At 34.7% G+C, this 19886-nt stretch overlaps 1 protein-coding gene across 1 annotated transcript in view; it reads left to right on the forward strand.

The window, feature by feature from the left end:
• Nucleotides 1-19886, forward strand: part of BANK1 (B cell scaffold protein with ankyrin repeats 1) — a 301747-nt gene that overhangs the window by 11054 nt on the left and 270807 nt on the right. The window contains exon 2 of the mRNA XM_019738939.3: nt 18380-18778. Within this exon, the coding sequence (XP_019594498.3) occupies nt 18380-18778 (399 nt within the window). The remainder of the gene's footprint in view (nt 1-18379; nt 18779-19886) is intronic.

Genomic DNA, 19886 nt, shown 5'->3' on the forward strand with positions numbered 1-19886 from the left:
AGGTCATGCCTTTTAAAGAGAAATTTAAAATAGATCTTTCAATATGTATATAGAATTGAAGGCTACAATATGTCAAGATTTTTATTTGTATTATGGACCAGTCGAACAAATCTGCTAATCTCTCACCTGTTTTCCTACACATTTTTTTTTCCAATTCAACATTGATAAATGTTATTTTAAAAGGTACTTGACGCTCCAAGTTGCGTTTGCATTCATGGGTTGATCATCTATACTGATACCTCTATCTGTATTGACTCAACTGTGGCATCTGCCATTTACTTGTGTGACTTCGAGCAGAGTACTTATCCAGGGTCCAATTTCCTTATATCTGAAATGGATAACTCACCTGTTTAATAGGGACATAATAATGATTAAATATAAATCTGTGTGTAAAATGCCTGGAGCATTCATAGTAGGTATTTAGCCAACGGTAAATATTATTACTTTCAGCATAAGCTGGTATTCACTTGTCACTTTTATTAGAAGGGATGTGTTTACATGGCTCATTCTCTGCTTATCTAGTGTCATGTACATATGAATCTCAGGATTGAGATCCTCATGTAAAAGTTCTTCCAGTTTTGTTTAATTTTTCTCATCACTATATTTAACACAATAATATCTCTAACATATGTTTCTCTGGGTACTCACTACGAATTGAATTTGATGAAACCTATGATATGCTATGAAAGCAAATAACATGGTGCTACATGTGAAATTGTGTGTTGTCTTCAAGGATAATAGTTAATGAGTAAAGAACATTTATTTTCCCCATTTTGAGAATTTAATTCTCTTTAGACATCATACTTTTCAAAATAAAAATGTGGTTAATTTTCATTTGTTTGTTCTTGAAGGAGACTTAGTCTACAACTATATCATATATTATCCCCCTGCCCCGCCACAAAAAACAACTCATGACAAAAACTGGATCACAGTGGAGTTGACTCAGAGTCTCAACTTTTGTAATAAAAGCATTTCTAATAACATTATAGAGGTAAAAGTAATAGTTGAGATAAAGGTGAAGCTATAGTGATATATCCAGAACTGTTTAAATTATGTCTGAACAATTTATTCCCTATAGAGTATGAATCTATATAGTGTCTCACCTGGATCTTTGCAGGGCAGCAGAATTACAGAAAGATCCCCCGAAGCATATTTCTAGTTCTGAGTAAACTATGGGTAATTATAAAATATTTGTAACTATAGACAGAAAGGGATGACTTTTCTATTTCTTTCAGGGTCAGATTGCTGAGAAATTAGCAATTACATTTAATTTTTGCTTCTTCTTAGGAAAACATAGAAGATTCATTAAAAAGTATGTCCATATGTATTATTACAAGTATTATATGGTCCTTTAGAATAATTCTCTGATCTGCTGCATATAAAAATCTAGGCTTAGGTTCCTCATTCTGAGTTTGAAGCCTAGCTGCATCACTTAATAGTTAGTTGTGTGACTTTAGGTAACTCTGTTACAAGACCTCTGTGTACCTCATACTGAAAAGAAGCAAGATCATTTAGTAATATTTGCAGCATAGTAGGTGCTCTGTAATTAATTGATAGTTATCATGGGTGTTGTTATGTGAGTAGGTGTGTGGCCATGTGAGACATGGCATATGAAGGGTGGCATTTTTTTTTAATTCATTTTTTCACAAATATGTTTAACCATGGGAGTGTTGTCATCCTGACACTGATAGAGAAACAAGTTCTTTTGCACAAAGTTATCATCACTGTTAAACAGCAAATAATTCTCGAGAGCATAGTTCTTTCAGCCAGAGATAGGTAGCACTGCTTCTAGCTATGTTTTCCTCTTCATAGCATCGTGTAAGTAAAGTTCTGATCCTTTACTGATGATGACCACATTTTGAAAAAATGAGAGGCAGGGAGGCTTGTAATAGGAATAGAAGCTGAAAGGGATGTAGAGTAGGGAAAATGGCATTGGTAGGCTGAGTAGGGAACATAAAATATGCCTCTCTCTTTAATTCTCTTATGATTAATCCAACCATTCAGGTGGGAGGTTTGATCATGGAATCTGCTAGAGAAAGTGGGAGGAAAATCAGAAGGTGGTTATCTGTTAGGGAAAGCACAGTGTGTGAATGAAATTGAACTAGGAAAGTGTACAGGGAATTCTAATGTAAGAATATACTGGAGTGTGTCTGTCTATGCAGTTGATATTTAAGTGGCATGTGTGCGTCTCAACTGAGCAAATGATTTTACAGATATTTTCACATTATACTATGTAAACTTACCACTGTGTCAATAATCATGTAAGCTATGTAAGTGGCTTCATGTTATTTAATTATTAGGATTTCGTTAATCAAAACATTCCAAAATTAAGAGCAACTTGACTACATTGTCATAAACAGATTGCTTCCAGGTAATGTGCAGAGATAAGCACATTAATACCGTGTTTCCCTGAAAATAAGACCTCACTGGAAAATAAGCCCTAGCATGATTTTTCAGGATGACATTCCTTGAACATAAGCCCTAATGCGTCTTTTGGAGCAAACCTTAATATTAGACCCGGTCTTATTTTCGGGGAAACACGGTAGATGCTTGCTAATTAGCTAGTTCAGAGTGACATTAGAGTATCATTTTACGTTTATTCTCAGAGTCCTATATCTACCCTTCAATAACCACCCTGGTTTGGGTATTTGTTTTTTAGTTGTTTGGTTTATAGAAGGGCTTCCTTTAATGAAAAAAATCTTAAAAATTCATGGAAACTTTTACACAAAGGTAATGTTAAGGCATTTTCAATATTAAATTAGCTTTTAATCTGATGACACGTAGTTTAGTTATTTTTACCTAGATTTCTATAACCTTTTAATAAAATTAGAATGTTTAGCTAATTAAAATATCATCTGGGGCAAAAGTGTGATTGAAGTCTAAAAGTAAATGAAATTTAATATCCTCCATGTCTAGAAGATTAAATCACTTTTTAGTATTCTGTTTCCTAAAATAATACATGCACATAAATATCTAACAAAAACTTTTAAAAGATAGAAAAAAAGTGGTGTATGTACTCCTAGTTTTTATTTTTCTATGTCTACTTTGAGAGTTTCACTTGTTCAGCTTTGTAGTTTTAATACATTTAGTATTTGTGCACTTTAAAATTACATTAATATGGCCATTTCGTGATGTGTCATTCATAAATATTTCAGTTTTGCTCTCTCTGCATATAAACCTATTACAGAATGTTTAAAAACAAAAGAAAACAAAAAAGGAAAATCCACAGTGATTTATTAGATGAAAGAATAGATCATCCTATATACAAGAGTATGAATTAATATAAAGACTGAAGAGTTCTTTTCACTTTTCATTTTTTTACATTTATTTTTCAATTAGTTGACAAATACTATTATATTAGTTTACATCCCTGTGACTATTCATATAACTGTAGTTCTTAATCCCTTTCACCTTTTCCATCCATCTGCCAGCTCCCTCCCATCTGGTGACCACCAATTTGTTCTCTGTATCTATGAGTTATTTCTGTTTTGTTTGGTTGTTTATTTTGTTTTTTTGTTTTTTTTCGATTCCACGTATAAGTGAAATCAGATGGTATTTAAGACTGAATAGTATTTAATATCATAGACAATAGTTTTTTGGGTAGCATTGGCTTTGGCAAACAACTACAGGGTCAAGTCCTGGCTCTCTCACTAAGGAACCTCTGCAAGCCATACAACCTCTCTGACGCTCAGGGGATGTTATGTATATTGATAATCACATTAATTATTCAGGAGAATGACTGGTTCAAAATAGTAGTTCAATTAATATCTCTATCTTCAAAGGAAAACACTGCAAAAATTTAAATTATGTCCTCTGAGTATTTGAGAATGAGGTTGTTTATCAAGAAAGACTGGACTAATGCCTCTATAGCCATATGCAGGAGTAATTATCCTTCCTTCATTCATTCTTCAAACACTTATTCTTGATCTCCTGTGCTGGATTCAAGGAATACACAAAAAGGAGACTCCAGCCCTCTGGAACTGTATTTAAGTAAAACATGGATGGGACAATCTGAATGGCTGTATTTCTTTTTAGATTCATTCTAATTCAACATCAGATGACTCAAAAAACTTCAGCCTGCTGAGAGCTGAATAATTCAGTCGTGAGCACTCGTTGGCAGGGGCAAGCAAAAGCTAAGAGTGTGTTCTCTGAGTACTGGTGGTGACTCCTGATGCGTAACTGCTGTTCCAGAAAGTCACTACTCATTTCAGAATGCAGTCATGAGTCCAGTCCCCTGGGACAATGTTTTGCAAATTTCAGCCATTCTCATAAGACCTTCCTCAATTTTTGGCTATGCTACCATCCTCTTGTTTAAGAAAAATTTTCCTTTAAAGTACCTTTCTTTTAGCTTAAATATAATGTATTTAAAAGAACATTTATATTAGTACCAGAAGTGAAAAATTGTTATCACTTGCCATAAATAGAAGAGGAAACATACAACTAAACAGATTAAAAGTAAAGTAGTGTTGAAAAATTGTAGCTAAGGATGGGCTCTGGGCACATAGATCACTCTCTCTTTGATAGAGGTGGAGTTGATGAAGCCACGAGAGCTTCAAACTGAGACAATACCCTTGAAGTATCAGGACTGGAGAAGTTTTCTCCCGTTATGACTCCCTGTCATTGTGTCTCCAGGAGTTTGCACCCCACCCACTGGCAAACACTGTCTCCAAAGGAACATTTCACTTTCCAGAAGATTGAAACAAACTTTTATTTAGCACTTACAGGTGTCAAGCACTAGGGTAAATGCTGCACATATACTTTGTCTCATTTCAATCTCATAACTGACTTCTTAAGTGGTGGTATCCAAATGTCAGCAGTGAGAATTTCAGGCTCACAGAGAGTAATTATCTGCTTGAGGCCTGCTGAATTTGGACTCCAGGACAGCCTGACTCTGAAGCATGGCCTTTTTAACCACTAGATGACTCTGAAATGAACTCATTTTAATTTCACACAAGCACATTTATACACCCGTATACCAGAATGGTATTCCTCCCGTATGGACATTTCCATTTTTTTTTTTTAATCAATAAAGGAGCCATGTATAAAAGAAGTCATTTTAATAGAAAAATATTAAACGTAAATATAAAACATAAAAGATGATATAATTATCTATTAATAGATTGACTTAGAAATATTCTTTACAAGGGAATAAACAAACACAGTTTCCCACTAATAATCATAAAATTTAGAAAGTTTGCCACTTTCAAGTTCCTTGGAGGTGAATGAAATAATACCGTGTTTCCCTGAAAATAAGACCTAGCTGGACCATCAGCTCTAATGCATCTTTTGGAGCAAAAATTAATTTAAGACCAGGTATTATGTATTATATTATATTATATTATATTATATTATATTATATTATACCTGGTCTTATTTTAATATAAATGTTTTTATAAATGTTCTTATATTAAATTAATATATTAAATGTTATATTGAATATAACATTTAATACAAATGTTCTTATATTAAAATAAGACCGGGTCTTATATTAAGTTTTGCTTCAAAAGACGCGTTAGAGCGGATGGTCCGGCTAGGTCTTATTTTCGGGAAAATATTTTCGGGAAGTGAAATATCTACAATAAAATGCTAGAAAAACAGTGTCTTTAATGAAGGCCATTAGGGTATTTAAAAATCAGCAAAGCTATAATACAGGTGTGATTAAAATATATTGTAAAATGCTTGCAATAAAGAATGCAAGACTAATAATCTGTATCTGTCTAATGCATTGCGTCTGCAAAGGAATTTTCAACCCCCTACTAATTGACTGTTAGAAAATTATTCTAATGTATCATTTACTTTGACTCAGTGAGAAATCTAAACAGTGATCACTTAAGCTATTTAGTCAGGGTTACACTCCAAACGCTGCATGAGGAGAAACAGAAAGTATATCGCACATACATCTGTTTTACTTCGGCAGGCGTTAGGAAAGGAAGATTGCAGGAACTAGAGCAGAAAGCAGTGTTCAGGTGTTGTGGTACAGAATAATGGCTCCCCAAATGTGTCTACATCCTAATCCCCAAACGTGTGAATATGTTACGTTACATGGCAAGGAGGAATTAATGCGTCAGATAGAATTAAGACTGCTAATCAGTTTACTCTGAGATGAAGAGAGTATCATGGGTTATTTATGGGAGACCAATGTAATGACAAGGGTCCTTAGAAGTGACAGAGGAAGGCAGAAGAGGGAGAACCAGTGACATGGCAGCATGAGGAGGCCTCAGTCCAATGTTTCGGGCCTGAAAATGGAGGAATGGGGCCATGAACTAAGAACTGTGGATGACTTCTAGAAGCTAGAAAATGCAAGCGAATGGATTCTTCCCTAAGGCCTCCAGAAGGAACATATCCCTGCCAATGTCTTGATGTTAGCCTAGTGAGACTCATTTCAGACTTCTAATTTCCAGAACTGTAAAATAACAAATTTCAATTGCTTTTAAGCCGCTAAGTTTGTAGTAATATTTTACAACAGCAATAGAAAACTAATAAAGATTTTGAAACACACATGTACTTAACAGGGCAAAGAATAACATGAATGTCCCAGAGAGGACCTTATCCATCAGACATTCATACACCATCAGTCTAGTTAAAACACTGGAGCTATTACCATGTAGAAATAGCTCTTATAAAATACGTAGAGCTTATCAACATTACCCTTATGTAGTCATCCTCGGCAAGATATACATACTTACTCATTATTAGAGCATCTCTCTGGAAACACTGTTGTTTTAAAGGCAAAATAAAATAGCAAGTCCCATTATTTGTGGCTTTCACATTTGGTATGTATTCACATTCAGTGGTTTTACACATTTAGTAATCCTTGTCATGAATGCTACTAGCTACTGCTGCTATTACAATTCTCACTAGTACAATTATGGCAAGGTGTTTACCTTCTCACTGCCTCAGTCACCACGAGTGCAAAATGGGATAAAAAGAGCACTTATGCACAGGGTTTTTATGCGTTTTAAAGACGTTAATGCTTGGAAAACACCCAAAGAGTCATTGGTACATATTAGGTTCTTGCTTCATTTTGGTAGTCTGTATTATCATTATCATATTGTCATCGTCGTCACGGCCATACATATCAGTGATTGATGCGTGCCAGCCCCTCACCTGGTACACAGGCTTCATATTTTATCTCTAGGAATTAGGGATCAGTATCTCCTTTTTCTCAGGTAAAGAAACTGAAACAAGTTAACCAGGTTGAAGAACTTTTAAATGATGGCGTGAGGATTGTTCCTGAAATATTTGGCTAAACTTCTACTAAGCTTAGTGCTAGACACCATCTGCTTCCATTACATAAAGCCCTATTCCATCCCACCCCCTCAAAGGACAAAAATATTCTGAGAAACAACTGGTTTAGATGAGTACTTCCTATAAAAGGTCACTAATATTTTACAGTATCATTTTGTTTTACTCTCTGAGAACATGAACCATTTTTAACCCTGGTAGGAAATTATCTTAAGATCCTTTTCTCTTAATGATAAAAATACGGTTGGAGTCAGGCTGGTTTGCCTGCATAGAACCATATGGGATAATTTTTAAGGGTGTTTTCTTATAAAAGTAATATATGTGAATTAGAGAACATTTGAAAATAGACAATAATATGAGTAAAATTATGATATACCACAGTCCTCCACTCAGAAATAAGTATTAATATTTGTCTTAATTTGTGAGTTTGTACACATATAAAAGAGCTCACATTCTATATATGGTTTTGTAATGTTCAGTGTGGATTGAATATTTATTTATAATATGTTTTCAGGTTTCTTTTTATGTCACATAGGGACATTTTATAAAATTTAGATCTTTTTGATTTGTGAATTGCCAATTCTGCATTTTCTGACGCTTAAAGATCTATTTATACTTTATTTCCAAGGTAATACTTTTACACTAATCCTAAAATAAATAAGGTTAGCAGACTCTTCAACCACAGGTCTTAATGAGATATTAACATAAATTATCTTTTTTTAAGATAATTTTAAAAAGTTCATTTTCTTTTTATAATATATAAGTCCCTTTAAGGACAGGAACTGTATGTACCTCATAATCTTTGTAGCTGTTAAAATCTGAACAACTGGTTTTTACAGTAATCACTAGATTATTATTAAGTAAACACATAAAAATATATAAATGATTAGGGAATTGATATTGAGGTATTTTTTATCAACATTAAGATACTTATCAATGATTACAGTAAATCATTGTGTTGAATTTCAAAATACCTGATCCGAAAATCCAAGTGATGAGTGAGAACAAGATATAAAATGTTAGAGTAGTGGGGATCAGGAACACAGACGTTTAGGCCATTTATCTGTTAAATATGACTGTCTGAAAGTATGAAGAATTTCCAGTGCATGAACTGTATTATTTATCTCTGCTTTTAAGTATCTGTTGCTGATTTTCAACTTTACTTACAATTGTAAACTACACTAAGATGTAGGAATCCCTCAAATTCAAGTGGTAAAAATTTTAAATACTATTAGTATCTTATATTTACAAACTCAGAGAAAAAATATAGGAAAACTAAATATTTGGATAGCTATTTCTGGACACTGTGTGTGAATGTGAGTAATTTGTAAGAATCAGGTTCGATAAATAAAATGGATTACTAAGATTGTTTAAGAATACATTTAAAACATTTATTTTCATGTATTCTTGGCATAGCTTTATCTTTGAAACTTTTATATGGTTTAGAGCTTAAGTTTGTGATGGACAGTATCCTTTTACATTTTAATAGGAGAGAAGAAATATAGAGACAATTGTAATAATTCTTCCTGGTTCCTCATATTCTAAATTCATATTTCTTTGTCTGGAAGTTCACTTTTTTATAAGAATTCATTCACAGATCTTATTATATTAGATACTTCGAAAGGTCAAATTATTAATGAACACAGCCCCATCAGGAATTCCTAATGCTTCATGATTTCAATTCAGAACAGTTTAGTATTCAATCCTATACAAAATATTAGCCATGGGTAAAGTAATTGAACATTAATTTTTTTTAACTTTGGCTTTTGTATCCAAATTAGTGCCTGAGTTCTGGGTTCTTAATTTTCTTAATATGACACCTGGAGCATGGGAATTAATAATAGTAAAAAATCAACTTTTATTAAAGTGAGCATAAAATGTAATACTTAGAATTGCTTTTATTTAACCACATATTTATTTAACCACATATTTTATTATAAAATTCCCTGCCCCTCCCCCAAATCACAATCTATATTTTTATCATTTCGGCTAACATCGAAACACACTATTCACTTCAGAATTGAAATCTAAATTTTAGATACATAATTTCAACTATTGCGTTCTTGGCCTGGAAATAGGCAATTTGGCCCTCATATGACAAACATAATCAGGGAGATTTCGATCAAGTTAATGACTGTAGTGAATTGAATTATTCACATGTATTCATTCCTTAATAAATAACATTATAAACCATTTGGCTTTTTTCCCCCCATTTAGAAAGCCTAAAATCTTTATTTTCTTTTTTTATATCAGCAAAACTTGAGAGATAAAAATTGTAGCTGTAATCATCCAATATGGTACTAGAAATACTACCAGTATAAAAAAACTAGAGCAGTTCTCAAAATTGAGTGAACTTAAAAATTAGCCAGGTGCTTAGTTACATGATGGATAATTCTTTCCTGGGCCCCAAACACAGGAAATTCTGATTCTGTGAAGCTCCCAAAGTGGTTCTGACGCAAGTAGGCTCTGGACCACAATATAAGAAGAGAATGGAGTCACAATAGGGCAATGTAGCTGTTAACAAATGATGAACAGAGCTGAGGACTTTTCTAGAGACACCCAGTGTTTGATCATTTGCTACTGGGTATAGTGAGCTGTCCCCAGAGGTCATGTTTACTGTGAACATGGGTCCCAGGAGACGTTGGGTTACCTCTGGGAGTAGTAAGATACACTTTGCTAGGTCTCCCATTTCCCTTCTGGTCAAAAATGGCTGCAGAAGATGCAGATACCAGGAAGGGGTGGGGGGTAACATGCTTCCTGGTATTGCTTTCAACAAATGTGTAGAAATTCATTCTATTCTTTGTTTCAATATGTACATATTTTCTAGTATATAACCATTTCTAAGCTATTTTACAATCCCCACAGTAGGATGTAAGATAAACTTCCCACAAGAGGGTTTTGCTAACAGTGTGCTCTTACTCAGTTATAGTCTCATAGTGTGACATCATATTCTGCACATAAGAAAACTGTTGAAAGACATTGGTTTCTAAATGATAATCAAGTGGAATTGTAAGATTCCACTAGTGTTTGAGGACATGGAGTGGATTTACCTTATCCTGGATTTATATACTTCAGTAATAGAGACCAAAAAGCATCCATTCCCACAGTTAGATCTGCTTAAAGTCCATGAAAGGAGTTTAGGAAGAAAATCAAACTATTTGGTCATTGCTCTCAAGCCATGATAAGGCATACTTTCTTTTTTTTCTTCCACCCCTGCCCCATCTTGTGCTTTGGAAAGAAGAGGTGGAAGTGGGAAGTGAGGGAAAACAAAGAATTGAGGGAATGCCAACATTCTTTTCTCAGAACTAGGACAGCAAAATTAGATTTGCCAGTGGAACAGAAATTCTCTTTTTAATCTGATCAACTGATTATATGCTCTTGTCCATTGGGAATTTCAGGGAAGGGGTTGCAGTTTTATTTCATTTTCTCAATGATATTACTGGCAGTGTGGCTTGATACCCAAACTAGAGTTGACAATAGATGGTGTGAATTATGAATTTAAGCCCAGCTTCCTGACTCACTGTTGATATGATCTTGGGCAAGTCTCTCAAACTTTCCAACTTGTGTCTTCAGTTTAAATTTTTGTTTTTGAGTTAAATTGAGGCAAAATACTTTCTTAAAACTATAGCATGCAGCATAAAAACACACAATAATGTTCATGTGAATATACTTTGTGTATTATTACTATTGAGTGGAATTTCAGTGTATATGTCCCATTCACAATCAAGTGTTAAGCCACTTTTCAGTAAAGGAAAACTCAAGGGCTTGTACTGGGAATGGGGTGGGGATGGAACAATAAATAGCCCACTTCAATGCTTAAGTTGTTTAGCAATTGAGAAATAAGACAAAAGAATAAGTCACAGGGGAAATCAAATGTTGTCTTTGATGAAGTTCACATTGGCTAATGTGGTGTGTATCTGTTAGAAATTGGAGTTTGCAATGTGAAATCTCAAAATTAGAGGTACACACTCAAACACAGAAGACCTTAGACCACAAACCAAGGAAGCTTAACAAAACCACAGTAGGTAAGAATTGGGATGCTGGTTGCAAGCTTATCCTGTACTCTGTTCCCCAGTGACATCCACTAGGTCTTTCAAAGAAGATATAATTTTTAGATTAGAGATGTACTAAAATTGTTATTGACTAGCTAATATAGATTTGTATCAAATCTGATTTCATATATATTTTAGGTTTAGGTAACATGGATGCATAACATTTAATTAAGTTTAAAAGATATTTTAAATCTATTGGTGACTCTGTTAGGAATTTGCCACTCTGGGTATATTTTTTCAATTTTTGTAATTTTGTTAGTTTTTTAATAGATTTACTTTGATAGTCACAAATACAATCTACATAAAGTAACATTTGTTGTTTTTTTTAGTGTACATTGCTATGCATTTGGCAAACTCAGTAGTCATGTAAATTTAGCCTAGTGATATAATCATTAAAGAGCAGTATCTCTGTTCCATGTCAAGATCTCTACCTTTACTATCCTAACTATGTTTAATTATGTGTTTTCTTTGAAATTAGCTTTATGTTTGTGGAAAGCGCCTTACCACAGGGGAAGGTATTTCCAAGATGAATTTTCTTACAACCATGTAAAAACCTATCAAACCTTGATCTTGTTGGGGCCTAACTTGCAATTCTAGCAAATATTAAGGAAGCATTTCTTGATCACCAATGTGGCCATAGCTTTGTTATGCAGGTCCAGTTACTCACAAAGACGACAGGGAAACATGAATTCAAACTTCACTTGCCTGTGTATAAGCCACAAAGAATATAAATATGTCACTCATAGAAAAAAGTAAATTGTAGGCTCATGTTTCAAAGATACATTTTCTTCATTAGTAACCTACTTTTTAATATTTTAATTCTGAAACGAGCATATCCTTTCCCACTCTTTCTTCTCTTACTTAAAGTAGGTCCGTAGCTCAGGCTTTTACTTCAAAGCAAAGTGGACAATTAGAGATGCTGCCCCAAGTTCTGTCAACTGAGAAATTTTCCTCTCACCATTCTCTTTCAGGGATAACCATGAGTGGGGCTGTAATGCAGCAGTCATTCATTTGGGACTGGTGCCTATTCATATCCAGTAAAGATATCAAGTGTATAACAGTAGTTGATATCAACACCTGATTATGTTTGTGAAAATCAACAGTTATTTTATATTGGCAAACTTGTGAGTTAAGCAGAGATATGAAGACTGTAGGCTACCACACAGTCCAAGCTTTAATTATCTATTCTAATAAGCTGTTAATGCCATCCTAGGTACTTGAGATAACACATTAAATTCTGAGTTCTGTATGAATACAACCATTTTGATTAAATCAGTCAGATTCAATCTTCTGTTTTTCTTCCTTGGTGTAATAACTCTTAAAATCCATGCCATACATACTTTCCAGACTTATGCTGCTACATATTGGTAAAATCCTGTAATAATTTTTATGGACGAAATCGTTTTAAATATTTCTTTCCCTTAAGGTATCTAACTCTAAATATTGATCTTAACTGCAATCAGAGAGGGCATCGATACTGAGAAAAAATGGTATCTCTTGTAAGGCAGTTACCTTGGGTGAAATTCTTGAAAACTTTTTATTTTTGATTTTGTTTTGTTTTTGTTTGTTTGTTTTTAAAGGAAGTACAGGTCCCCTTGGTAAAGAAAGAGCCAAGGACATTTGAGACTTTGAAGTTCTCAGCCTCATCTCTGCCCTAATTTTACTCTCTTAGGTCTTATGATTCCATGCTTTCCTCAATGGTGGTCTTACCTTAGTGTAAGAATCTTGGAGGGTTGTACCTGCTAATGGAGTTGTGACTCTGTCTTTGTCCATGGGCATGCTCTCTAGGACAGTCAGAGAAGCCATTACTCTCACCCCCCACCCCATCTCTGTAATCCCTGTTGCCAGCTTATTAACTAAATTTCATAGACACTTGATCTCCTAAATCTTTCCCCTTCATTGACAGTCCATCCTACATAATTACTGGTGCAAATTTGAGTCACTATGGCGTTTCTGTATGCCATAAATTGCCAGTGTACTCTTTCCCCTTCGCAAGGGGTTGCTTGTGTTCTCCATAATTGTGAGAAAAAACCTAGTCCCAAATTCCACCTTATAGAGTCTGTTTCCTGTGGCCTCTCTAGTACCTGTATTTATCAGGATCCTAGCAGAAAACAGATACCATCCTCAAAGATTTTAACTGAAAAAAATTAATATAGAGGTTATTTATTAAGATGTTCAGGGCTGAAGCACCTGAGGAGGAATAGCGAAGCATTCAAAGACTAACAGCAGGAATTCTGTACTACCCCTGTGAGGGAAGGGGGAGGAAGATGGTTGGTACAGCTGCATGAACACTGGAGCCGGGGAAGAAAAGCCACAGAAGGGCCACAAAAGAAAGCAGCCACTGTCAAAACTAGAAACAGGGGTGGTGAGTGAGAGGGCCAATATGTTACCTTATCGTTTCTTTCTCCCACCTTCTGATTTTCTGTTGGTGCTTTCCATTGGAGTGGGCATGGGAGCTTAGGTAATGAAAGCCATAGGGTAAGAGTCAATCTGGAGAGATCACAGAACATACTCAGGTCTTAAGGAGATCGTTCTTGAGTGTGAACTGGAGGACTGAGAAGCAAGCATTTAAGAGACTGTGAGATGATGCTACCACCATATTTAATCGATTCTGATAATGTTGGGTTTTTTTTGGGGGGGTGGGCTAGTCAAATTCTCTGAAATCAGAGTTCATCTTAAAATGTGTAATGTAGTTTATTTGTTCACAGTATTCTTTTCTTAGAGGAATATCAAATAATGGCCTATCTTATGGTCACTGTTGTCTTAGATTCAATAATCTAGAGCAATGGCAATAAAAGGAGAGAAAGGAGATGGACCTTCCACTAACTTGCACGAAGTAAATTTGAAACATTTTAAAACTTCCTCACAGATCTACAATCTTTTGTGTTTGTAACATTTTAAATGAACTATTAACAATTTGTATTACTGATAAAAAGTGAGAGGTGTGATTGGAACATTTGCAGTTTATATGTGAGGGTGTAGGAGGTCTTTGCAAAATAATCTGGTAACAATTAACACTGTGCTTTTTTTAGAGAAAAGAAAAAAAATTTTCCTCCTCCAAGGTTGTTCTGCATTTGTTTGCATCTTAAAAGGAAGGAGAAAGGGGAAGGTTTTACATTTGTATAAAAATAATTTTTGCTGGTCGTTCTTTACCATAGCTAAAAAGCGTAACCTTAAAATGTGTTGAAAGGAAGAAGTAAGTTAATTAACATACACATGTATAAAGCGTTCCCCTGAAGAAGGCTCTGAGAAATTGACATGAATGCAGGTACTTTATTTAGAAGATTAGCACATGAAATATTAGTGAGAAAAATGGGGAATGTGAGACAAGAACGGGAGAAAAGCCAATCATGTGCATATTAATTAATAGGCAGACTAATGTGATGAACAATTACAATTCAGTAGCACTTTGAACCCTCTCATTGCAGTGTAAAACAAACTTCAGACTTGTCCCACTGAATTTGATGAAGCTGAGTTATTTACACATTGATTTCCATCCCTCACTGACTGAGGATTGCGACCCTCCACCCTCATTCCGCCCCAGGCCTCCATGCACTAAATCCGCAGCACTTCTGAGCAGCCAGGCAGGCACATAGGCTGAGGCAGCTCCCTCAGCTGCAGAGAAAGTTCTCAGGCAGCGAAGCAGAGGTTGGAATTGGTCAGTGGGCTTAACAGCTGACCGTCAATCTGTAGCTTGTGGCCCAGGAAGATACGGATGTGCACCAGCTGCATGCACTACACGGATAAAGATACAGAAAATACCTGGTACTTTTTTACCACCATGAATAAGTGAAATTAACTAACTTTCCTAGAGGAGGAACGTAAGTTATAGTGTGTTTTACTACCTCCATCCTATGGAAAATCCCCAGTTTCATTCCCCTGTTGTACTAATTAGAGTACAAAGTTAGAATATTAGACCAATTCAGTTACACTCACTATATAATTTTAGTAATCATACATTTGTGTGTGTGATTATATCATCACTACTGAATCCATTATGGCTGCAAATCATTTCTTTATAATTTTCTGTTTTCTTTCTTCTGTACTTCGGTTACCAGTTAGAAAAACTGTAATATTGAAAAGATGCATCGTGTAGTATTTCATCATGATATAGAATCAAGCATGGGTAAGAGATGGGATCTCATTCAAAATAAAGAAAATCTGCGATTCAAACCTGTGAATATGTAATAAGAAGGATTTTGACGTATAGTCAGTCTCATTCTTTTCACAAGGTGTAGTATAAATCTGTTCTCAGTGCAAAAGTAATCACTGATGTCAATTATTGACACAAATTACCTTTGAGTTTAAGGACTTGTAATAGCATTTTGCAAGATAAAGAAATAAGACATCTTTATGGAATCTGAAAGAACACTTAATAGTAAATTTATAAAAATGAATATAACTCTGTTTTGTTCCTACTGTTGTATAATGCTGTCATTTACTTTATGTTGCTAGACTGGAGGTGTACATTTTAAATTATTTGCTGACCTTAATTGCATCTTCAGTAGCAATTTCCCTTTATTTTGAAGGAGCTTCCAAGAAAGAAAAATTTGTTTCTATATTTCAGGTTCATCATGTATTGTTTCACTTCACAGTCTATAAAAACAGGCCGACCTTAATGACAATAACCACCCTTAAATGGGCAGAATAATGATTCACATTTGATTTAGCTCAAGTTTATAAAAGGAAGTGCATTGCAAGGTGAGTAGGCTTCTGTTGAGAATTCATAAAGATCTACAGTTCAGATGTTACACAACGACAAGCTTGTGTTTTGTAGGATGAGGAAAAAGAAAACCAGGGCTATCAAAAAGCCTTTTATTCACTTTTGTATTAGGTTGGTGCAAAAGTAATTGCGGTTTTCGCAATTTTTTTTTTTAACCTTTTAAATGGTAATTACTTTTGCACCAACCTAATATTTTGACTCAACACAGTTTCATACAAAAAGATTAGAAGGCAGCAGGAATACCGGTTATTATCTTCATGGCCCTGACAATATACCTAACATCACAGAGGCTCAGTGTGATTATTAGTAAAATGAGAACAACAAGTCCAACTTCGTGCAGCTTTATGAATATTACTGAAGTAATTAATGCTTGTTAGATGCTTAACAACGTACCTGGTACATGGAAAGTCTTTGTAAATAATGACTGAGAAAATTCAAGATTAAATGACTGCAATGATTTAATTTATAAAAAAGGAAGGGATGACATTTAATGCTCATCTTCAGGTTTTTGAAAACTGTCAAACAGAGATTATTAAGTATAAGTCAAATGCAAATTTAACAGGAGAACTTAATTTGAACATAAGAAATAAATGGCCATAGAGTACTGAAAAAGACTACCTTGTCTAATTTTCTTGGGAAGTTTTGGTGGAAAATAGGTTATGCTTATATCTAGAATCGATTTCCTATCATTGTCTTTCTAGTGTAGTATGATACGCAACCATATAGTGTGGGAGTTTTCATTCTGTTCTTTAATATACCCTCATATAATTTTATTGATTTAATTTTTAGAGTAAAGAAGGAAGTTCTATAAATTCTTCATACATAACCATACTCTTGGAGTGCATCATACAGTCTTTTCCTTCTTTCCTTTAAGAGGAAACCAGATTCTCAATAACCTTTCACGTGCTTTGCATACTTGAGATTAACTTATAGGCTGCTTCAGATCGACTAATGTAGCTCATATCACTGCAAAGAATCTATTTTGATCTTTTAAGTCATGTTATTGTGTCCTCTGTTGTTAGAGGTTAAAAGTACAAACTGTCCGGAGGGTCAGACTGCCTGTGTTGGAATCCTAATTCCAATACCAATTTTATTTTCCCATCTGTAAAACGAAAATAACACTAGTACTTTAATAAAGTAATTTTGAGAAGTAAGTGAATAACATATGCAAAACATGAAGAGTCCTAGTTTATTTTAAACACTTGATAATTTAAATTATTCTTCTTTTTATCTTACTGCAATTAAAACTATAGAGCAGTTACTCTGGTTAGTTAAAATATACAGAAAACCTTCCTCTACTGTTCCTCAAACAGAAAAATACTGAATTGTGACACCATGTTTGTGTTTGTTCGACAAGTATTTATTTAGCATTCAGGCTGGGTGAGGCACTACATAGAGAATAGTAAACTATACTGATGATTCATCACATAGTGTGTGATTCCTGTATGTTTTCTGCCAATTTTTTTCTCATTCTGTATTTGTAACTATATTTAAAAAATTTTATCAAATACCTATTCAAGAAATTGTGCTAGGCATTGTACAGGAATCAATGAGTTGAAGGGGAAAACATCTGTCCTCAGAGATAATATTCATATCATGAGAAAACCTGGATGTTTTGGTGACTCAAGTTTTTTTCATCAATACTAGTTCTAGGCTGGGAAATAAGTGAGGATTAGTACTGCCCTACCAGGACTTTCTATTTATTTCATCAGAACTTTTTAATTTATGACATGAGATAGTACCTGCTTAGTTTTTTGCTATTGAATTTCTTTAAAAAAATATTATTTTGTTGGTTTTCTGGGCATGGTAATTCTATAATCTCTCTTTATGTACCCATCTTTACCTGGAAGAATGAGCTTAAAATTCTCCAATGCAAATTCTCTCATTTCTTCTAAGCATAATCTGATGCATTAAATATGCTTTTTTTTTTTTTTTTTTTTTTTTTGTAAAAACTTTCATTTAATACAAGAAACAATGACTCCAAAGAGTTAAAAATTGTAATCTAGGTAAAACCGCGGTTACTGGCAGAGCCATGCCTGGTAGCCCAGCAGCGCTAATCCACAGACTATTCTTTCCATTCTGCCACCAGGCCTCTCACTGACTTCTGTTGAGCCTCCTAGATTCACATTTGTATAGTGAGTACAGCGTGGACTTGCACGGAGCTTAGACTGTGTTGCATCTGAAGGGAGTTTAATCCCATATGATGGGGATGATATGAATTATATTATTAGTCTCTCGTATAAGCAAATTAATATAATCCCTAAGGGAGGACATTAAACTTTTTGAGAAATAGCAATATAATCTTCCGTTAGTATTTCAAATATAAGAAAATTAATATATTATTTTTTTCTTTTTCCAGAACATACAAAAGACATCATAATGATATATGAAGAAGATGCTGAGGAATGGGCCCTGTACTTGAGGGAAGTATTTTTACACGTAGTGAAAAGGGAAGCTATCCTGTTGTATCGCTTGGAGAATTACTCTCTTCGGGATTTGGAGTTGCTGAGTTTAAACTCTTACAAATGTAAACTTTTGATATTATCAGATAGCTTGCTTAAAGACTTAACTCCAAAGAAATGTCAGTTTCTGGAAGAGGTGCTTCATTCACCAGAAAGTGTGGTTACCCTGTTGTGTGGGGTGAAGAGTTCTGATCAGCTCTACAAATTATTAAATATCTCTGGAGGCAGATGGGAGATCTCGACTGAGCAGAGGCCCGAAGACTACATCTCTGTAATCGAGAGCATCATATTCAGAGGTAGTGTTGCCAAATCTTATTTATCTGTTTTTATTTTTGATGTTTCATAATTAAAAATAGAAAGTTTTTTGAACCAATGAATACCTGATTTTAGGATTTAAAAAAAAAAAGGAAAATGAAACCCAACTTTATTTAACAGTATGTTTCACTTTCCTCAAAATGCATGAAGGTTCTTAGTTTTTAGCTATATTCCAATGAAGGCTTATCCGTGGTTCAAAAATGGTTTGTAAATATATTCCTTAGGGCAGCCTATATGAAATTATACTTAATTGAACAAAAATGGTTTGTTATGCTGCTGTATGTCAGTTTAGCTCTGGAAGCTGGTTCTTACTTAACTGGTGAGACTTGATGTCATATTACCTGCCTGAAGTTCTGGGTTAGTATGATAGAACTTTTGTTATGTTGATAATTGTATGATATCTATTACTGTGGTATGAAATACTGTTATTTTATTAATTTCAAATAACAAATTTAGTTTTAATCATATAGCTATTATGCTAAAGAGCAGAACATAAGGTCTCCTTCATTAATTAATTAGTTAGTTCCATGTAATAGTCAAAACTCTGAAGCTGACTAATGTTAAACCTTCTCCCTCACCCAGTTCTCTTCTGCTTCAGGCTTGGTGTGGAAAGGGTGCTGTGGTAAGCTCCTTCTTTGGTTTTTCCAATCCACGTTATTCCTTCAACTCCAAGTGTTCCAGTTGTGGTTTCCTCTCCTACAAGGAGGAAGTGGGGTTCTTATTTTCTATTGGCCATATCAGATATTAAGTGTCGGCTCTTTTTCGTGGAGTGTATTTCTGAATTCTTTGGAGATCCGTTCATTCACTGAGCATGTCTCACCTGCAGATCCTGAATGAGACGAATGCTGCCTCTCCTCTAAGCTCCTAGTTGTGGTGGTCCAACCCTTATGGATTCTAACTGTTGGTTTCTATGGATCCCTCATGTATCACTTTTGATCAAAATCACTCTGAGGGATCTCCTGGCTGCCCTTTCTCCCACCTGGTTCACGTAAAACCATTCCTTTGTCTTTTGCCCTTGACAAACTATACATGCAAGCCATTCCCAGGGTAGCCACTGACATCCTGCCCTCAGAGCAGCAATGCAGCCGC

This window comes from Rhinolophus sinicus, chromosome 1 (genome assembly GCF_057876585.1).
Source record: "Rhinolophus sinicus isolate RSI-liver-muscle chromosome 1, RSI-T2T, whole genome shotgun sequence".
NCBI lineage: Eukaryota > Metazoa > Chordata > Mammalia > Chiroptera > Rhinolophidae > Rhinolophus > Rhinolophus sinicus.